We start from the raw sequence: 21,045 nt of genomic DNA, 5'->3' as shown, positions 1-21,045 counted from the left end.
ATTGCTAATCTGAATGTTTATGTCAGTTAAAAGGAAATAAAGGGTCAAACTGGCTAAGTCTTCTTCTTTGCTTGTTCTTAATCATTGGGCTGCAAAGACTGTGTTTCTTTCTCTCTGAAAGTGTACTTATATATAGGCCATATTTTACTGTACAGAAGAAAAAACAAGTAGGTATTTTTTATTCATAAGTTTCCTATGAAATCCTTTGGTGGAATTATAAAACCAGGACACTTTTATGGGTTAGTGTAAGAGTTGTGTAACAAGCCTTAATAATAGGAAGACTGGGGAGAGAAACAGACATAGGAAATACCTAATCCCAATGAAATGGACCTGAGAGTATTGTGGTGATTATTTATTATAGTGATTTTTCTGAAAAATCACTTATCAGAAGTGTCAGGCTTTTGTTTTTTATATTTATGTCAAATTAATATTTTTGTAATTGAACTTTTGTTTTTTTTAATCCTCAGTGAGGATATATTTTTTTAAATTGATTTTAGAGAGAGAGGAATTAGGGTGGTGGGGGAGAGACGCATTGATATGAAAGAGAAACATGGATCCACTGCCGCTCATTCTTACCCCAGCCACGGATTGAACTTGAAACCTAGGTATTGCCCCAGCTGGGACTCTAGCAACCTTTTGGTGTTTGAATGACGCTCCAGCCAACTGAGCCACCCAGCCAGGGCTTAATTAAACTTTTACTTTGAGATGATTGTAGATTCACATGCAGTTGGAATAAATACACATTCTCTGTGTCCTTTACCCGGTTTACTCCAATGGTATAATATCTTATAAAACTTAATATTCAGTAATATATCCCAATCACAATATGGATATTGTTAAAGACACAGAACACTTCCTTCACCGCTTAAATCCTTCCTATTGCCCCTTGTAGCCACACCTACTTAGCTTCTATTCTTGCCCCCTCCTTAACTCCTGGCATCCAGTCATCTGTTTTTCATTTGTATAATTTTTGTCATTTCAAGAACGTTACCTTTGAAGGTTGTTAGCTTTTTTACTCAGCATAATTCTATATAGAGATTTCATCCATGTTGTTTCATCTAACAGTAATTTGTTCCTTTTTATTTCTGAGAACTAGTCCACGTAATAGGAATAAAGCTGCTCTACACTTTGTGTACAGAAGCCTTCATTTCTCTGGGATAAATGCCCAGGAGTGCAATATATATATATATTTACATATATATAAATGTATCCAGAGTGGATCTGCTAGTGACAAATTCTCTTAATTCTCCCTCATCTGAGAATGTCTTGATTTCTCTTCCATTTTTGTTGACCGTAGGATTCTGGGTCGACAGTTCTTTTCTTTCAGTGCCTGAAAATTATATGTCAGTTTTTGGGGTTTTTTTGACTTGTATAGTTTTTGGTGAGAAATACACTGTCATTCTGATTGCTTTTCCCCTATAGGTAAGGTGTAGTTTCTCTGTGTCTTCTTTCAAGATATTTTCTTTGCCTTTGGTTTTAAGTTTAATTATGTGTCTTGTCATGGATTTCTTCAGATTTATTCTGTGTAAGGTTTGTTCAGCTTCTTGAATCTGTGGTTTTGTTTCTCTTTCCAAAGTTGGTAAGTTTTCAGCCATCATTTCTTTCAGTACTTTTTCATCTTGATTCTTTTTCGCCTTTCTGGGTTCTAGTGGTACAAATATAGATCTTTTGTTGTGGTCCCACAGGTCCATGAGACTCTGGTTTTAAATCTTTATATCATGAATGATTTTCTGTTGAAACCTGGGTATTTTTGTATTATGTTCTGAGACTGAAGATATTAACTACACCTTCTGTTTCCACTGACTTTACATGACACTACTTTGGCAGGGGAATAGGAGATGCCTCCTTTTTACAGCCAGCTGGATGTAGAAGTTCAGATTCCCTACTCAGCCTCCATTGACACCCCCCTGCCCCCAGGGAAGATGATCCATCCTTTTAACTACTGTGGGTAGGGCTAGAAGTCCAGGCTCTCCATGTGATCTTCCCTGGCACTGCTAGGGTAAAGAGGGGGCATGTTATCAACCAGCAGGGTGGAAGTCCTAGCTCCCTATTTGGCCTACCCTGACACTACCATGGTTGGGAGGTTGGGCCTTCTCATTAGACCTCATGAGGTCAAAGTCTAGGCTGCCCACACAGCTCTTGCAGCTCAGGATAGAGGTAGGGCCACAGTGTTTTCTGTGGTGTTTGACTGCAGTGGGTCAGTTATTGTAAAAAGTTTTCAGTCTAAGTCTGCTCCTTTCTTGTTCCTTTGACTAGAGAGACTAGGCTTTTGTTGGGCTTTGTTTTTTTTAATCTGCTAGTTGGAATTTCAGGTTGCTGTATTCAACTCCAAATCTGTTGTATTGGGCAAAAAGAAAACTTATCATTGTGTTATTCCTTGGCTCCTGAGTTTCCTAGCTGGTTGCCCTTCTCTCTACTTTTCAGAGTCTTCCTATGCTTTATATTTAATGTCCAGGGTTTTTAGTTATACTTAGTGGAAATAATAGGGAAAAATAAATCTATTCCATCTTCCTGGAAGTAGAACTCCCCAAATTTACATTTTAATTTATTTAAACAGCTGAATCAAATACATAGCCATTACTGGGGGAAATGTTTCATATTTTATATTATGTGATAATTTGCATAATATTTTTGCACCAGACAGACTAGAAAATATCTTTATTTAAATTGAAATTTATTGTTCACATTATTAATGAAAACTTTTTCCCTCTAGGAAATAATGCAAAAGGTGTCCCAAGGCTCCTGACCAGTGAACAAAAATTTGAGAAAAACAGCCAAGCTCATGTTTTCTCCTGATCAAGAAAATCATCCATCCAAAGCACCAGTAAAATATGGTGAACTCATTGTCTTAGGGTAAGGTTTCTTCACCTGATGACATAAAATTGAATATTATATAGTAACTTTATTATCTAGGTTAAAAGTTGGTTTTTTGTTTTGTTTTGGGTGTTGTTGTTGTTGCTTTAGAATTTATATCTTACCTATTTACAGAAAGGATTTAAAGATACAGGGTAATATTACCAAGTAAGGAAACTCTTAATTCTCATTTTTATGCCATCACTTATAAGTGCTCAAGTACTGCATAAATTTTGCCTCACCCCCACCCCTAGATAGGACAAAGCTTCTTGAAGATGAAATGAAAATGTATTGTCTAGAGCTGCATAATTATTTTGTCTTCACTATTTCTTGTTTTAGAAAATTTGCCTTGGGTGACTTTATTTTTTGTGAAGGGTGGTCAATATAATTGTTATATATGGCACTCTTTGAGTAAACTCCCTTCTCTTCCTTGTTGGCCACTAAAGTAGGCCATTTTACATTCACATTCTCCTCCAGCCTCAAAACTGTCCCTATTTCCTGCCTCATTTCCTCCCAGATTAACCATGACTTCAGGATGCAAGGGGGAAACAGTGAATGAGGCAAGATTATAATGAAACTACTGCCCGTGTCGTAATAAAGCAGTAAAGAATGAAAAAAAAAAGCATGACAGCACCTGGATCTGCTTTGCCAGTGTCACATGTGTGACCTTTGGAAAACATCTTAATTCCTCTGAGTCTGTGAGGAACTTCATTCCTCTGAGGAATAACTTAATTCCTAATCTGTAAGAGCAGAGAGTGATGCCAATCCCGAGAGTTTTTTACGGGAATGGATTAAGTATGGTGATGTATGGGGTGGAACCCAAGAGTGCCTACTACATAGCAAGGACCCAGGTGTTTTGTTTGGAACTTTTCTCCTAGAAGTTCAGTCCTTATAATGTTATCATGGAGAAAGTCATAACTTCTAAACAACAAAAGTATATTTAATAGCTATTTAGCAGACATTTCAGTTGGACAGGTTTTGCCAACATAATGTGAATGTGTATGTTTACACTTGGGTGGTTGAGACCTAACAAAAAAGTCTAAAATTCCTCATTTCAAAAGTTTGGCTATTTAAAGTGTTTGGTTAAAAATTAAAGGAGATTCTATTTTTTAAAATTTCTATTGTACTTTTAAAGATTAGATTAGCACATACAAACATTGACCTTTAAGAAAAAATAGAATGAGTCATAAGGAGTCAGATATGCCACACTAATCAGCTCTTGATTATCTTAAGAGGGAAGAAAAATACAGCCAACTCAAAGTAAAGAATGAAACAATGCATGACAAACACCAGGATCCAAATTCTAGCTTTATATGTATAATCCAAAAGGTACTTCTCTGTCACTTAGAATGTGGCCAGACAGAATCTCATTTTGTTTTATACTCGGGCATCTGGGGATCAGCAATTGCTAAAAAGAATTTAGATACTTAGAATGTGGTAATAGATAATTAATTGGAATTGATCCCATAAGGCAAAGTAACACATCTGTTAGAATTGTGTAGTTCTTATGAGAGATCACCTAAACCTTTTTTTCCCCCCAATCAGGTATAATGGGTCTCTCCCAAACGGTGATAGAGGAAGAAGGAAAAGTAGGTTTGCTTTATTTAAAAGACCTAAGGCAAATGGGGTGAAGCCCAGCACTGTGCATATTGCTTGTACTCCTCAGGCTGCAAAGGTAAAAAAAAAAAAAAAAACCCTGTAAATTAACTTGTAGAAATTGAAAGACTTGTGCATGTTGTTCATGTTCTCTTGCATTTTCCCCTTCACATTTGATACCAGAAGTTTCCTTTTGTGTTGGGTGGGTGAAGAAAGACACTTTGGAGATGTGATATTTGAAGGGCTGCCATATGGAAGAGCTTTGGACTTTTTTCAATGACAAACCAGGATCTGTGGATGGAAATTAGAAGGAAACATTCTCTTATTAAAAAAAGTGGGGGTGGATCTGGGGCTTTTTCTAGTATTTAGAATTGTACAGCTGCCTGCCCTGAGAATTACGTGTTCCTGCACTTGAGGGCCCTTAACTAGGCTTGGCAAGGAGTATGGTGTGTAAGAATTATATTCAGGTACTACAAGCATGCTTAGGTGTGGTAATTTTTTTAACTAAGGGTCTTTCTCAAAGATTCTATGGATGCTCTTTATTTTATTTTATGATCCTTATAACTTTTAGCATAATGCCTTGAAAAAAGTAGACCTCCATAATTATTAAGTTGAATCAAAGCTATGAAAAAGCAAATACTCAACTGTATCTACAGTATAACTTCTCAGTCTCCTTGTCTGGTGCTTTTAGTCCCTTTTTCTGTCCCTACCAAAAGTCTCTAGAACCCAGGCCACCATTTCAAGACACTTGGACTTTTCTTAGATTGATAGACAATTAGAGGGAATTTTAGATCATCATATTTCCTGTGAATTCCTGTATTTCCCATTGGAGTTCCTTGGCTTATGGAAGTACATGTTATCTTTAGCTAAGCAACCCCAGGATACACATTAATATTATACCATCTGAGTATATCTTTGTAAGTTAAATAATAAGAGACAGAGAAATTAGTAAATGATTCCTTGTAGTTTCAGTTGTAGTTTCAGTCCCCAAAGTTAATTGGGTTTTGGGCTTGTTTTTATATTCAATGTGATGTCTAAAATAGAGTCCTCATGCCTTCACCAGGCATCATCATCTATTACTGTTTGAGAGCCAGTGAATATAGGAAAGGGACAGTTTCTTTCTTTTTTTTTTTTTGCTCCTTTGAAGAGAATGGATGAGCTAAGTAGGTAGTGGAAGTGAACGGCTTATTGATCTAATCTGAGGGGCCTCTTTCCAGTATTTCCCCACAGAAGTGCTTTGGCAACTTGGGTGTGCCAGTTACTCTTTGTGCAGGGTTGTCTCACCTGTTGCAGGACAGTGCCTAGTAAGCCCTCAAATCATTGTGGCAGCCAAAAAATGCACCTGCATATTTCCAGATGCCCCTCACACAGCTAATATGCCCTCTAGTTGAGAGCCATCATCATTGGGAAAATATTTCTAATCCCTGCCTCTGTAATATTCTGTTCTTTTCTTTGCATTTTTACTTTCACACCTGTAATGTTTTCACTGTTAGCTTTTTTTCATCTTCACTGGACAACAAGAATTTTAGGGATCAAAGACTGCCTCTTTTTCCATTTTGGAGGAATGTAGTATGAGATCATGAAGAAAACTGTTTAGTCTGGCAGTTGTCTGGGGTGAATGGTTAAACCCTACCTTGCAGTCCAGTGAGAAGTTAACTTGACACCGTTCTTGCTGTGAATCCAAAAGTAGGTTTAATAGCTAAAAACAAAAACAAAAAAACAGGGTTTACAATCTCAAAGTACACAAAAATGCCTGTTTTTAAAGCTCTTTAGCCATTAAAAATTAACTTCCAAAATACTGAGCAGTTATTTGGTTTAAAAGTCAGTTCCTTAATGCTGAATTAAAATAATTTGTATATTTTAAAACCTGTAAAACAATTATACAACATTTATGAATACAGCCCTGGCTGGTGTAGCTCAGTGGATTGAGCACAGGCCCGAGAATCACACAATCGCGGTTCAATTCCCAGTCAGGGCACATGCCTGGGTTGCGGGCCAGTTCCCAGCAGGGGACTCACAAGAGGCAACCATACATTGATATTTCTCTCCTTCCCTTTCCCTCTAAAGATAAATAAATAAAATATTTAAAAAACATTTATGAATACATAAGTGCACAGTGAAAAAGAACATGTGTAGGAATGATCTGTGCTGTTCTCGAGGTTGGATGCCTCTGAAGAAAGGGGAGTAGGGAGGAACATGCAAACAGTATTGATTGTACCTGTAGAGCTTAATTTCTTTTAAAAGATCAGAAGCAAAAGTGACATTGAATTTTGATAGAGCTGTGTAGTTAATGCCCAAGTGTATTTATTCTCTTGGTATAGTATATGAAAATTTCACAGTCTTATCTCATCTTAAAGCCACTATTTTAAGGCTTTATTTGTTATAGATTGGCTATAAAATCAGACCAAGTAAAATTTTAAAATGCCAGAGCTCTAAGTAAGAACTTTACTTTTTTTTTTCATTTAGCCTTCCTGTGTGTAATCATTGTTTTGTGTCTTGTATGTTTTCCTTTTACGCAACCTGTTTCCACTTCCTTTGTTTGGGTTTTCCCCCCTCTGGTATTATCTTCAACTCATATATATATAGAGAGAGAAAATGCCTGAAAACAACTCTGAAAAGTTCTTTTCAGCAATGTTTTTAGTTTGGTACAAGTCAGAAGTATAGTCGTAAGCATTATATCCATTTCCTTTGGTAATGTGTAATCATTCTATGAATTTTTCTGTATCTAGCCCAGCATGTGGCAAATATTTGTCATCTGTAGTCACAGAATAGTTAGAAAACCAGTTAACTCTGCTTATTGGTTAACTTTATAACTCTTTGAGTTACTTTATAAATAAGATTCCTCTTATTTTACAAGATTTTGTATTTTCTTCTTACCAGAGTAGTACTGAGTACTGTTTTCAAATTCTACATGGGATTGCTTTTGATGACTTTATAATTAAATACTTACAAGGCAGCCCCAAATGTTACTGTTTTTATACAATGAAAATATGTTCTTACTCTGTAACTACTGCAGAGTATTTTTCTACACCCCACTCATCTTGAGAAACTGCTGTCACAGCTGAGGTTATGCAAGACTTACTAATCTTTAACCTAAATTTCAGGGTCTGGGGGAATATGTCATATATATGATAGATTACCTTTTTTTTAAATCTGGTTTGATTGACCTGCCAACTAGTTTTTGCTATTAATCTTTTCTCTCTTAGGCAATAAGCAACAAGGACCAGCATAGCATATCATATACCTTATCTCGGGCCCAGACAGTGGTGGTTGAATATACTCATGACAGCAACACTGATATGTTTCAGGTATTATAATATGTGGAATTTTTTTTTGTAAAAAAACAAAAAAAGTTAAAACCTATTTTCAGTGACTTTTGCTCTGTTCAGATTAAAGATTATTGTATTTTCATATATTTTATTAAATACATATTGTTTTCTAAACCACATATATAGAAGGTAGTATAGCTTGGTTAAGAGATGGTCTCTGAAATCAGAACTCCTTTAAGCATTACTTAGCCACTTGTATGCCTCAGTTTCCTCCTCTAAAGTATACAGTTAATAAAACCCCCCTCATGTGACTGTTAGGAGGCTTATAATGGTTTAGTACATGTAAAGTGCTCCGAGTATGCCAGGTAGATGGTAAACACTTAGGTAATAATAACCTAGATACAATAGTAACTCTGTTAGCTATTGTTATCAAAAAAAAGGAACCAGGAAATACTCTGCACACACATATCACCTTTTTTTGCCACCACTTTCCCATTTTCCTCTGTAGACAACAGAAAGTACAGGCAGTTCTGTGTCTAACATATGTGAAGTCAAACTTGTTTCTCAGCACATATTTGGTCAATAAAAGGTGTTTTTTCCCCCTTCATTCTCTTATACCAATCCATGGCATAAAACAATGTTTATATAAACTGATAGTTTATAGAACAGCCAAACTTAAAGATGTATAAACAGAATTCATAGTATCTTCTCCCTTAATATTGGGATTTGTGAAGACCTGGGGTTCTCTGATTTAAAAAAACTGAAGCACCTAATAATGTTGTTTTTACAATTATTGCCCCAGTGACTTTTTAATGTTCTCTTCATTTTACAAGATTAAATGAATGTGAAAGCTACTTGCAGCCAGAACATACTTTTGTGTGAACAGAAATAACAGGAAATTAGGCTGGATTGGTAGATAGGAGGCAAATTGTGGCATCAGTTTCTAATTATCAGAAATAAGAAACTGGTAGGTTTAGTTAGGTTGTAGGGAACCACTGAAGTTTTTCGTGAGGGTGGGAGAGAATGACATGAGAGAAGATCTGTATTTTTAAAACTAATAGCAGAAAGAGGTGGAATTACTAAAGTTTAACACATTGATAATTTGCATCCGAGCACAGTCATGTAGGTTTTCTCTTCATAGGTACTTAAGAGTTCTTCCTTCTTACCTGTCATTACCAGTATTGCTTTGATGTCTCAAATCTTCTCCAAGTCCCAAATCAAATACCAGATCTTCTGGAACAATCTCTCTTCCCAAATAAATGCTGCTTCTGAATGTCTTGATTCTGAATATCACTTCTCTATCCAGTCCTTGGTCTGCATCTTTTGGCTCTAAAAGAGCTTTTTTTATTTTTGGAACTATTTCAAAGGTCTGAGATTATTTCCTTTGGATATCATTTATCTTTGAAATAAGGAAAAGGTACATTCAATCTTAAATTTGTTAACCAACCAATTTTCCCTTAAAACTCCAAACTAAATAAAGACTTTATACTTGACGGTAGGACAAAAGCACTGAAGAGTTTTATCCAAAAGTATCATGATATGAGGAATTCCTGAGGCTCAGCCATGCAAAGAATGACTTTTAAAAATCATCTTTGTAGAGTCAGTATTTTCTGTCAGTACCCACATTATTCAGTTTTATATTACTTTATAACAAATACATGGACTGATTGTTTTTAAAGGTTTACTTTTAAAACCCTGTGACACTTGTCGGTTTTGTCATCCATTGCACTGATTTCCTTTTCTCCTTTTTAACTTTCTTTTTTCAAAATGAAATTAATTTATTTGTTAGCTAATATTCTGAAGTTGTTTTTAATTCTCTGACACTTCACCGCCAGAACTCTTATCTCTGAAATATGGCCAAGAACAAGGAAAAAATAAAAAAAAACATCTAGGCATATAAAGTAAATGTGAGGTAGGCCAAGCACTGAAATTTCTTTTCTGTGCTTGCTGGAGAACCCCTTAGGCTCTTATCAGTAACCTTTTGAAATGCTACTCTTTGAAGTTTGGTTATGGTATTTGATTTCTCAACCCATACCAGAGTAAGAGTAGCTGGTAAAGGAGGGATATGCTGCTAGAGACAAGTGTGCCCAGCAGCAAGAAATCATACCTGACAACCTGACAGAGACAAAAAAAAATTATCTATGAAGTATACATAAGACCTCAAAGCAAGACTGTATAAGCCTTTAACATAAGGATCGGTGTTCTTATATGCCTTTATAGCACCTGAAGACATCAGTGTACTTCAGCTGAATATAAATGGTATTCATTGTGTAATATCCTGGAGTCATCAAAAAAGATTTACTTATATGTTAACTGTATTCTGTTAAAGAAGGCAGAGAGTAATACATGGTAGACATATTTCCATTGGCAGCCATCTACAAATTTCACCCGTCTTGACCTCTTTATTCCCTGAGGGTTTCATATATTCAGGATTGTAAATTCCACTTAATTCTATGCTCTAAGTGATTATTACATCAGAGCAAGTCTGACAGATTAGTTTTCAAGGGTATAGATGCTCTCAGAGTTAACTATGATAAGTTTAAGCTCTAGAAATTTCAGAGGCTTAATGATTGCACCTTATTGTGCCTTTGTTGAAAGGATTTTCCACTGTGTTCCTTTGAACAGGTTTATAGACATTTCTTTTTCCCTTAGATTGGTCGGTCGACTGAAAGTCCCATTGATTTTGTAGTAACTGACACAGTTCCTGGAAGTCAAAATAATTCTGATACACAGTCAGTGCAAAGTACTATCTCAAGATTTGCCTGTAGAATCATCTGTGAACGCAATCCCCCATTTACAGCACGGATATATGCTGCAGGATTTGACTCATCAAAAAACATCTTTCTTGGGGTAAAGAGCTGTTTTCCTAAACGATGCATTATTTTAATAATCACTTTTATTTCTAAATTACAAATAAATGGAAGCTCACTCTTCTTACTTCAACTAGGAGAAGGCTGCCAAATGGAAGACATCAGATGGACAAATGGATGGCTTAACCACTAATGGCGTTCTAGTTATGCATCCACGTAATGGGTTCACAGAAGACTCCAAGCCTGGAATATGGAGAGAAATATCGGTGTGTGGAAATGTGTTCAGCCTGCGTGAAACCAGATCAGCTCAGCAGAGAGGGAAAATGGTAAGTACTGAGATGTAGCTTCTTATATAGCTACAGTAAACACATTGGGTGAGTTGGACTGAGTACATTACATATTCCCCAAAACTCTTAAGTCTCTTGTTGATACATAGTACTAAGTCTGATTATCAAACACTGACTACTAAATACTATACTATATGATATTTTCATGTTTTAATTTGGACACTAAAAATTTATTTTTTCATATTATGTTCATATATTTTAAAACCTAAGCTTTCCTAAATTAAATAGCACTTTGTATTTTCTACTTATATCCATATTATCTTTGATCGTGATATTTATTGGAAATATTAGACCTACTGATTAACCTTGGAAAATAAGCACACGTGGACATAATGTGTTCAGAAGAGACAATTCCCTATTGGTCCCAGATATTGCTTCCTCATGGTGCTCATACTTTATATGCAGTCTATCCCTTTCGTTTGAATCATAAATTATCTTAACAATAAGGCTGAAAAGAAATAATGTTACTGCTTAATATTTTATCCTTGATTTTCAGACTTGTATTTTTATGACTATCATTCAAGTTTTTAAAATATTTAGTAACAGTTGCAGAAAATGTTGGTTCTGTATAAGGAACATGTGAGACAACAATCTTACGTTAAAAATCCAAGACAGCTATGAATGTGTTTTTTGATCTTATTTCTTCTAGGTGGAAATGGAAACCAATCAGTTACAAGATGGCTCATTAATTGATCTCTGTGGTGCAACATTGCTGTGGCGTACTGCAGAAGGCCTTTCCCACACTCCTACAGTGAAGCATTTAGAAGCTTTAAGACAGGAAATCAATGCAGCACGACCTCAATGCCCTGTAGGGTTCAACACACTAGCATTTCCTAGTATGAAGAGGAAAGATGTTGTTGATGAAAAACAACCATGGGTATATCTAAACTGCGGCCATGTCCATGGCTATCATAACTGGGGAAACAAAGAAGAACGTGATGGAAAAGATCGTGAATGTCCTATGTGTAGGTCTGTTGGGCCCTATGTCCCTCTGTGGCTTGGATGTGAAGCTGGATTCTATGTGGACGCCGGCCCTCCAACCCATGCATTTAGCCCATGTGGGCATGTGTGTTCAGAAAAGACAACTGCCTATTGGTCCCAGATCCCGCTTCCTCATGGTACTCACACTTTTCATGCAGCCTGTCCCTTTTGTGCACATCAGTTGGCTGGTGAACAAGGCTACATCAGACTTATTTTCCAAGGACCTCTAGACTAACAGACAGTTGTCCTCTTGGACTGAATTATAAATTTATAAGCTAAGTGAGTTGGGTTTTTCAACCTGTTGTCCATGTCTTGGTTTCTCTAATCTGATCATTTGCATTAAGATGAAGAAGTTTTTTAAACATTTATAATAAAGAGTAATTTTTGAGCAAAAATCTGGGAAACCCAAGCAAAGGAATTTCTCAAAGTACCAGAGTTCTGAATTCTGAGTTTTTTAAATCTATTTTGAGGAGAAAAAAGACAGTCTAATTTTATGCCTTCATTTTAGTGTTTTTGAATCACCCATCCTCAGTGTTGAAAATCGTTTTGTATAACTGAGGGTACTGTTGGTTCAAACTACGTTAGTTTACAGTTTGTTGCAAATATTGTAAAATACAGCAACATGTATATTAACTTTTTTTCTATTTATCTTTATTATAGAAAATATCTTAGAGTGTTCTTGATCGAGTAGCATAGTAACGATGGTGTCACACTCTTGGTGTGAATGGTAGGTTAGTGAGCATAGCTCAAGGATTTGCAAAGTTAGGAAGAAGGTTAAGAGAGCCTCTTTCCCCACCCCATCTAAATATGGAATTTGGTAAATTAGAATATTTTATAAAACCAAATTCATTTTAATTACCATTATGTAAGAAGTGTTTGTTTTTAACTACATTGAAAGTAATCAGAAAACATTTTTTCCTTAATGTTTCTCTTAAGTGTAGTACTATAACAAAAATTTAATGCTAAGAAACATTTTATATGCTCCTTTGAATATGCAATTTAATCTAGATTATCTATTTTTCTCCCGTGATAACTAATCTGTTTTTAGTATCAGCAACATTTGGCAAGTTTATTTTTTAGATATAAACTGTGGTTCATCTGTTCACTGTTTCTAGAAAAAAATCATTCTCATGAGAAAAAGCAGTTTCTAGAAAAAAAATCATTCTCATGAGAAAAAGCATAAATTAACAAGAAAGGAGAGTGGGCTTGATTTGCTTTTAGAAAATTAAATGCTTAATTAATTAATTATTCTGTTTTTTGGCCTTATCCAGATATCAAGAAGTCTAGAGAGATACAAGGGGTTGAATGACAGTGTATGCCCCCCCTTTTTTTAACCTAACAGACCAGCCCTAACTTTGGGCTTGAATACTAAGGAGAGTTGCCAGTGTGGCTCCAGGAAATGTATGGTTAGCAGATGCACACTGTTGACAGCAGAGTTGGAGGAACGTATTTGCATGGTCTGTTCATTCTCTAATTCCAATAAATCCTTTGCTCTCAGAAGCAAGAAAAGTTTCTTCTCCCCTTCTCTTCCTGCTCCCTTCTTTTTGTAATGCACCACAAGGAAAGTATAGACAGTTGGCACTACATCAAATCCTCCGTGGCACTTGTAGAAATCAATACACTTTCAGATTAGACAGAATTATTGTTTTAAACTTTTGATTTGTTTTCCTTTAGTTTGAAAAGTTGTATAATAATTGACTTCTAGCAAAATTATGTATGTGTAGCATAGCTTTAATTTATCCTATTACAGCACTGTTCTGGATTTTCTTTTGGTTTAAAAAAACCCTGTTGCTTAGAAGCCATGAACTATTTTTATTTTACTTCAACTTGTCAACATTTTCTTGTTTTTAAAAATGATCATTTGGGTTCACTCAGGAAATGCATGTCAGGAAATTTGTATTATAAGTTTACTAGTTGTGATGTATCAGTAACTGCTGTTACCCCCTTTTCAAAGAAATATAATTGATATTGAAGTTTTCTAGATTGTCACATGTTTTGTGACTAATGCAAGGAAATCAAGTCCTGTGTTGTATTTGTTTTAGTCATTTCTATTCAGTCTATATATTGTAGCTAATTTTTATTTGCAATTAATTTATTCAAACTAAGTAAATATTTTCAAAATAGATATTTGAATTTGTCTCTGCATTCATTTTTACATAACTGAGAATGGGAAATCAGAAATGATATCTTATGGACAAATCTACTTCACACTTCTAAAGTATTCACTTGAAATAGATGAGGAGTTTGCATTTAAGGTACAGTTTCAAATCTCCGATCCTTTTGGGAATGCATGTCGTACTTATTAATGGTTGAATAATTGAGGTCCTTTGCTAAGTCCTGCTAGAGTTGGCTCCTTGCAAGTTGCATACTAGAGTGTTTAAATAGTGACTCCGTTACCATGAAAGTTTCTATTCTTCCCAAAGTGTCTTAATTTCCTCCTACCAGCTGGGAAAATTTAGTTCATTTCTTATCAAATTCATGTTTTGAAAACTCAGGTAATTTAAATCAGTAGTCAGGTGTCTTTCTGTTCAAGCATTTTGAATATTTTTTCCATCATTTTGCCAGTGCCAAATGGAACTACTTTTACTTTACTCAGTTATATAGGGGAATGAATGCCAGTGTTCTGGCCAAAGAGGAAAAAGTTATGTTCAGGTCTCCTAAATGCACTCTCAGAGAAGACATTCTTCATGTCTTAAATAACTCTTATAAATATCTAATATCTAAATATCTTAATCTCTAAATGTTCCTGAATTTTTACAGGGGATTAAATTTTCCTTCATCTAAATGTTAGGTTATCTTCTTGAAGCTGAAATTGCTTATTTCCATCACAAAAATCTAATACAGGTAAAACAGGATAGGAATAAATAATAATGTAAATATTGGGTTGGCCAAAAAGTCTGTTTAGTTTTTTTTCTATAAAGTAAAAGACTTTTTTCCATTTTCACCAATAACTTTATTGATTTGGATGTTTTGAGTATGTAAGCTATCTCCCACGTGGTATAATGTTGATTGTTCTCAGTGTCTCAATTTGTTGACCATCAACTTCAACAAATCTCCAGCATAAATTTTGCAAACAACTTTTGACACATTCTGTCAGTGACAGCATCTTCTCCATACACTGCACAAATTTTGTCTTTTGGTTGTATTTTTACTTTTCTTGAAATAATAAAGCATGGTATGCCAGAAATGTTACATTTTCTTCTATCTTCAATACTAAAACAGCTACATAAAAATTCATCAATTTTGATTTTTTTAAATGCATGCTAAAAAAATTAAAATACATGCCGATATAACAGTTGTTACAATACAGTCTATCAGAATTGTTTCAGAGGAAGTTAAAGACAACTAAGCACCACTGGAGGCATCTTACGGAAACAAACAAACAAACTTTTTGGCCAACCCAATATATTGTGTAATTACATCTAACATGAGTATTTCCCCTCCGTTCTCCCTCAGGATACCTCAAGAACTATCTGTGAACCATGCTTTTCTGAAACATAAACTGAGTAAGGGCACCATGGAAATTCATCCTGTATTTCTTTAAATGTATATGATAAGTAAAATTCTAACACTTTGGCCCCTCATCCCAATGTATCATCTTGATATGTGCTACCCTACTTTAGAGACTACTGGCTAAAAAATCGGTGATCCATTCCTTTGTGTTTATGTTCTAAGAATTAACCCTGTAGCAAATTGAATCATCAAAATACTGTATAACTCCCACTCCCACTTTCAAAATTACTATTATATAAATATACTTTAAGGCCATGTCCTCAAATTTTATCCTAAAATAGATACTTGAATATCCATTGTGCACCAAGCCCTGTTCTAAACATAGAATGATGTAGCAAAAAAAAAAAGAAAGAAAAATGTCTTTCATGGGGTTTGTATTCTATTGGGGAAAATAGAAATGAATAAGAAAAATAAAACATAAAGCATAACAGCAGTTTTGAAAGGACAAAGGAAGCAGGAAAAGGGAGATGCAAAGTGTGCACGCATGTGCTTGTGTGTGTAGAGAATGTTTGCAGTATCAAAGAGCACAAGGGAAAGCCCCGCTGGAAAGGTGATACTTGAGTAAAGATCTGAAGGAGCTGAAGGGTGTGGCTGCTTAGCAAAACATTTAGCCAAAGGAAACAATAACTGCAAGGATTCTAAAATAGAAGTGTGTAATATCTCAATAATAGCAAAATGGCCAGTGTGGCTCTGTGGTATGAAAAAAGGAGTATGGCTTGAGATCAAGATGGCAGGTAGGCAGACATGGCTTCACAGAATCACATCAAAATTATAACTAAAATAAAGAACAACCATCACTAAGAACTGTCAGAAATCGAATTGATGGAACTCTGACAATTATGGAATTAAAGAAACCACATCCATCCAGACTGGTAGGAGGGGTGCAGCAGATGTGGAACAGGCTGGTCCCTCATCCACGTGTGGTAGACAAAGCTTTGGGGGGAGGGAGCAAGGAGTCACAACCCACAATAGTCCCCTAGCCCAGGGTTTCAGTGCCAGGAAGATAAGTTCCCTCAACTTCTGGCTGCAAAAACCAGTCGGAATTGAGACTGTGGAAGATACAGCTGAAGACTCTTGAAGAACCCGCTCTTAAGATGCACCTACTCGGACTCACTCACTCACTCTGAGCTCCAGCACCAGTTTTGCAGCAAATCTCTAAGCCCAGTACAAGTAATAGGCATCTCAGACTGCTTTATACCTCAGGAAGGGTCCCCTCTCCCCAGGCAAAACACAGGTGATGGCCTACCTTGTCCAGTACTACCTGGGAAACCCCAGGGCCAGCATACCCAGTGGATAGATACAGACCATGTCAGAGCCCTACCACCATGCCCATGTACTGTTGATCCTCCATGGAGGGCGGAGTTTGGTGGTAAGTGTTCACAGCCATGTTATCAAGAGGATAACATGTTTTGGCCGGAAGTCTCAAGGACTTTTTTTGATCTGGTACAATTTTAAAAGTTTAAATACACAGAAGTGGGAGCAGAGAGACCAATTTGGAGGCCAATGCAGCAATCCTGGAGAGAAATGATACTGATGTAGGCCAAAGTGGAAGTAGTGGAGCTGGCTTGAAAAGTGATTGGAATCTGGGTGTGTTTTGAAGGCAAAGCTGACAACAGTGCTGGTAGATCAGGTATGAAAGAGTTGAGGTTGATTGAGCTGAGCCTAAGCAACTGAAAGGTTAGAATTGCCATTTATTGAGGTGGAGAAAATTATGAGCAGAATGGTTTGCGGGGGGTGGGGAGGGGCGGGGTGCGCTGGTTGTGGAATCAGGAACTTAGTCTTGAATGTTAGGTTGAGACTCCCTTTAAACAAGATGTTTGCCAAAGGTAAACTGTTTCTGCTTTAAAAAAAGAAGTTGTCAAACTTTTTAACTGTTGTGATTAGTGTTCTCCATACATTCTATCCTAGTTTAGAAACAAACCAAATATTCCTCCTGATTAATGGTGAGCTTCCTTTCTTTGAAATAAAGAGTTGGGACACCTCTCATGTTTCTCTCTTTGTTTTGGCCTCCCTCTCAGGAAATGAAGGTCTGTTTTCAATTGCAGTAACTTCCTTTAGCCGACGTGTTCTGGTATAGTGTTTCTCCCTTCTCACTCATGTGCTCCTTTTCCTTAGCTCTTGCATTTATTTTTTTTAAGTCCTCAGTTTTGTTGACTCTTAATATTTTGCTGCTTCAAATCCTTTCTGGTAGTGGCAGAGCACATGTTGTGTTTGTTTTTTAAAAAGAGCACATGTTGTGTTTGTTTTTTAAAAAGAAGTTAATATTCAAGTATTTATGGAGAACAAAGAATTCTTAAGCCTATTATATAGGTCTAGATTTTAATATCCAGTGCCCCTTAAGGAAATATGGCTGGATTTGATAATATTGTCAGCTGAAAATGGTGTAAATGAGATCAAAAAGAATTTTCCTTATAAATTATCACGTCCAAACAGTCTGTTAAATGATATGATGGAAATGGTGGTTTGTTTAAATTGACATTCAGTTGTTTATCCTGCTATGTATGTTAAAGCTAAAACAGCATAAAATAATTCCAACATTTGAGTGTTTGCTATGTGGCAAGCACTTTTCTATAAGCACTATTCTATGTATAGGGTGGGGCAAAGGTAGGTTTACAGTTGTGAGTATTTGAGTTTACTTTTGTATTATTTATTAGTTGTTTCATTTTCCATACTAACAACTGTAAACTTTTGCCCTGCCTTGTATAGTACTGATGTTATTTAAAATTCAAAACACCCTGTGAGATAGGAACTATTGTCTCCATTTTACGGTAGAAATCAGACACAGTAATGTCTAGTAACTTGCCCAAGTTTCAAGTAGTTTATGAATAGTGGAGTCAGAACTTGAACTTTGAAGGGTTGCTCCATATCTGTGTAGGCAGCCACCACATTTTGCTGCTTCCTCCAAACTCTTTTTATAAGTGAAATTTAATATCTATTTCTTTATCAGTTTTCAAAAATGATATAATGTGGCTTACAAAAATTATAATTAAGCACCAACAGCAAAAATTTTCGAAAGAGAGGAAGAAAACAGTTTGGTATTATAACAAAAGACAGAACCACAAGTGGCACGAGTATACAACCAGATTTAATGAAGGCCTGTAAACTTGCTAAGTCACAAACCAACTTAGCGTAAAGGTGTTTAGTAGGTCATTCAACGAGAGAACGTGATCAGTTTCAAAGTCTATGCAACTGCCTGAAAAGTAGCAATGGATACGCTGGTGCAGACACTCATAATTATTTCTGGTTCTTCAGCCAGAGAAATTCACATCCAGGAAGTACTGCCATTCCTTTATATAGTAGCTTCATGCAGTACTTGTCTTTCTGTGACTGGCTTATTTTGCTTAGAAAATGTCCTCAAGGTTCATCTATGTTGTCACATATTGCAGAATTTCCCTCTTTGAGGTTAAGTAGTATTCCGGTGTATGTATATACCATGTTTTCTTCATTCATCTGTTAGATATTTAGGTCGTTTCCACAGCTTTGCTCTTGTGAATAGTGCTGCAGTAAGATGGAAGTCCTAATATCTCTTCACGATTCTAATTTTAGTTCTTTTGGATAAATAATCAGCCATGGACTTGCTGGATCATATGGTAGTTTTATTTTTAATTTCTTGGGGAACATCCATACCATTTCCATAATGGGGCTGCCCCATTTTGCATTCCCACCAACCATGTACAAGGGTTCCAATTTCTCTACATCCTCACCAATACCTGTTTTTTGTTTTTTGGTAATAGCCAACCTGACAGGTATGAGGTGATATCTCATTGTGGTTTTGATTTGCATTTCCCTGATGATTAGTGGCTGAGTATTTTTTCATATATATATTGGCCATTTGTATGTCTTCTTTAGGGAAATGACTATTCAAGTCCTTAGCCACTTTTTTTAGGTTATTAGGGGGTTTTTTGTTTTTGTTTTTGTTTTTTACTGTTGAGTTGTAGGAGTTTCTTAGGTATTTTGGAGGTTAATCCCCTGTCAGATATACGATTGGCAAATATTTTCTCCCATTACTAAAGTTGCCTTTTCAATGTTTGTTTCCTTTGTTGTACAGAAGTTTTTTAATGTGATGTGGTCACACTTGTTTATTTTGCTTTTGTTGCCTGGGCTTTTGGTGTCATATGTGCTGCTGTCCCATTTTAACTCTGGAGCACAGTGAAGGAATCATTTCCAAGTTGATAAAGGACTATCATGGTGCCTGGCACAGGTCAAATACCCAAAAACTATTTCTTAGATAATTATCGAAAACTGTTAGAGCTTTGAACCATTAAGATGCCAAAACAGTCTCTGAGTAGTAGCATGAACAAAAATAGTCAAAATAATGAAGGTTACTGAAGCTATTTATCTGACCTGAAAAATGTGTTTTCATTGGCTAAAAAGACAAAAAAATGGAAAAGGTGGAGGTACTGCAAAAAGTGGCAATAAATAGAAGGTTTACAGGACAAGAGGTGAAAATCCATAGGCAATGCCAGGAAAAGAACAGAAGGATTATACTGAAGAAAAGAAAAGAAATATCAATTATAGCCAAAAACGTATGTCATCCATAGGTACAGGTTCCTGAGCCTGCTCTTGGTTAGGAAAGGCACAGAAGTCAGCCATGATTGGAAAGGAAAATTAAGATTTACCGACCTTAGAATTTTCTAAATTTGTAACATATCATTACTGTATAACTATTAATAAAAATAAAATATAAACTAGAAGGGATCTTGGCAATTGAGTTACAGATGAGACACCAAGGCCTCAGATAAAGTGGCTACTGATTGATAAATCTGGTACAAAACCTTGGTCCCCTATGTCTGTGCTGATACTCTTGATTATAATGAACCTGAGTCACCAAGAGTCTGTTAAATTCCCATGTTTTATTTGTTGAAACAGAGATAAGTTCGTTACACTTTAATAGTTTTTATTTTTAAATTAAAAGTGTCAGCAGGGTCAAAACATCAGCTAGCATTGCCATAAACAATGGCTCCCAAATGTAGGGGACAGTCTGCTTCAGAATTCTTCTTGGTTTGGAAGTGAAATATGAATAGGAAAAGAGAATCAAGGGTGGTTCAGCAGTTTTGCTTAGAGCTCTTTGGTACTCTACCTGAGTCATTTAGTGAAGCTGAGTGTTCATTCAATGATAAGGCTCTTCTTATGATTTTACTCTTTTATTTAGCACAGTTGTTTTGCATACCACACCTCTGCAAGAATGCAATGCATTCAGATATTGGACTTTCAGTTGCCTTCCTTGTCAAATGATCTTTGGAAAATGAGTTTTTTGCAATATGGTGATTGTAATGTCTCGTTACAATGTTAAGACTACTGTATTGTTAAGCAACTCAGAATCTTTCTTAGTCCACAATATAATTAAATAATAATAACCCAAACTCCAAGTGCCCATAAAGACTAAATCTTGAGTTATGAGGGGCAGATCCTTATGTGGAGAGACAGGGGTTAAATTGAGCTAGGGGTACAGGGGCAAGAAAAGGAATTTCCTAGAGAATGGACTTAAGAGCTCCCAAAGTGGGGACAGAGCAGGTGGCAGCTGAGGGGTAATGGGAGGAATTCCCTACTGAGGGTCTTGGTAACATGTTAGGAACCCTAAAGTAATTATTTCTAAAACTGAGTTTGCATAGGGACTCGGGTGGGGGTACAGCGTTAGAGAACTTACTGTGGTCCCATAGTAATTATCTAAATGTC

General features: G+C 36.0%; 1 protein-coding gene across 2 annotated transcripts in view; it reads left to right on the top strand.

The window, feature by feature from the left end:
• The window catches only part of PELI1 (pellino E3 ubiquitin protein ligase 1), a 52,383-nt gene extending 40,063 nt beyond the window's left edge, over window positions 1-12,320 (top strand). For both annotated transcript variants that reach the window (XM_037048032.1, XM_037048034.1), the window contains exons 2-7: window positions 2,714-2,853; window positions 4,399-4,528; window positions 7,656-7,757; window positions 10,371-10,568; window positions 10,666-10,854; window positions 11,525-12,320. In XM_037048032.1, the coding sequence (XP_036903927.1) occupies window positions 2,783-2,853; window positions 4,399-4,528; window positions 7,656-7,757; window positions 10,371-10,568; window positions 10,666-10,854; window positions 11,525-12,091 (1,257 nt within the window). In that variant the 5' untranslated portion in view covers window positions 2,714-2,782 and the 3' untranslated portion in view covers window positions 12,092-12,320. The remainder of the gene's footprint in view (window positions 1-2,713; window positions 2,854-4,398; window positions 4,529-7,655; window positions 7,758-10,370; window positions 10,569-10,665; window positions 10,855-11,524) is intronic.
• The last annotated feature ends 8,725 nt before the right edge of the window (window positions 12,321-21,045 follow it).

Source organism: Sturnira hondurensis, unplaced genomic scaffold (genome assembly GCF_014824575.4).
Source record: "Sturnira hondurensis isolate 20B ecotype Veracruz unplaced genomic scaffold, ASM1482457v3 Scaffold0006413, whole genome shotgun sequence".
NCBI classification, from domain to species: Eukaryota; Metazoa; Chordata; class Mammalia; order Chiroptera; family Phyllostomidae; genus Sturnira; species Sturnira hondurensis.
The sequence above is the reverse complement of the archived record's forward strand: the minus strand, read 5'-3'. Positions and strand labels throughout refer to the sequence as shown.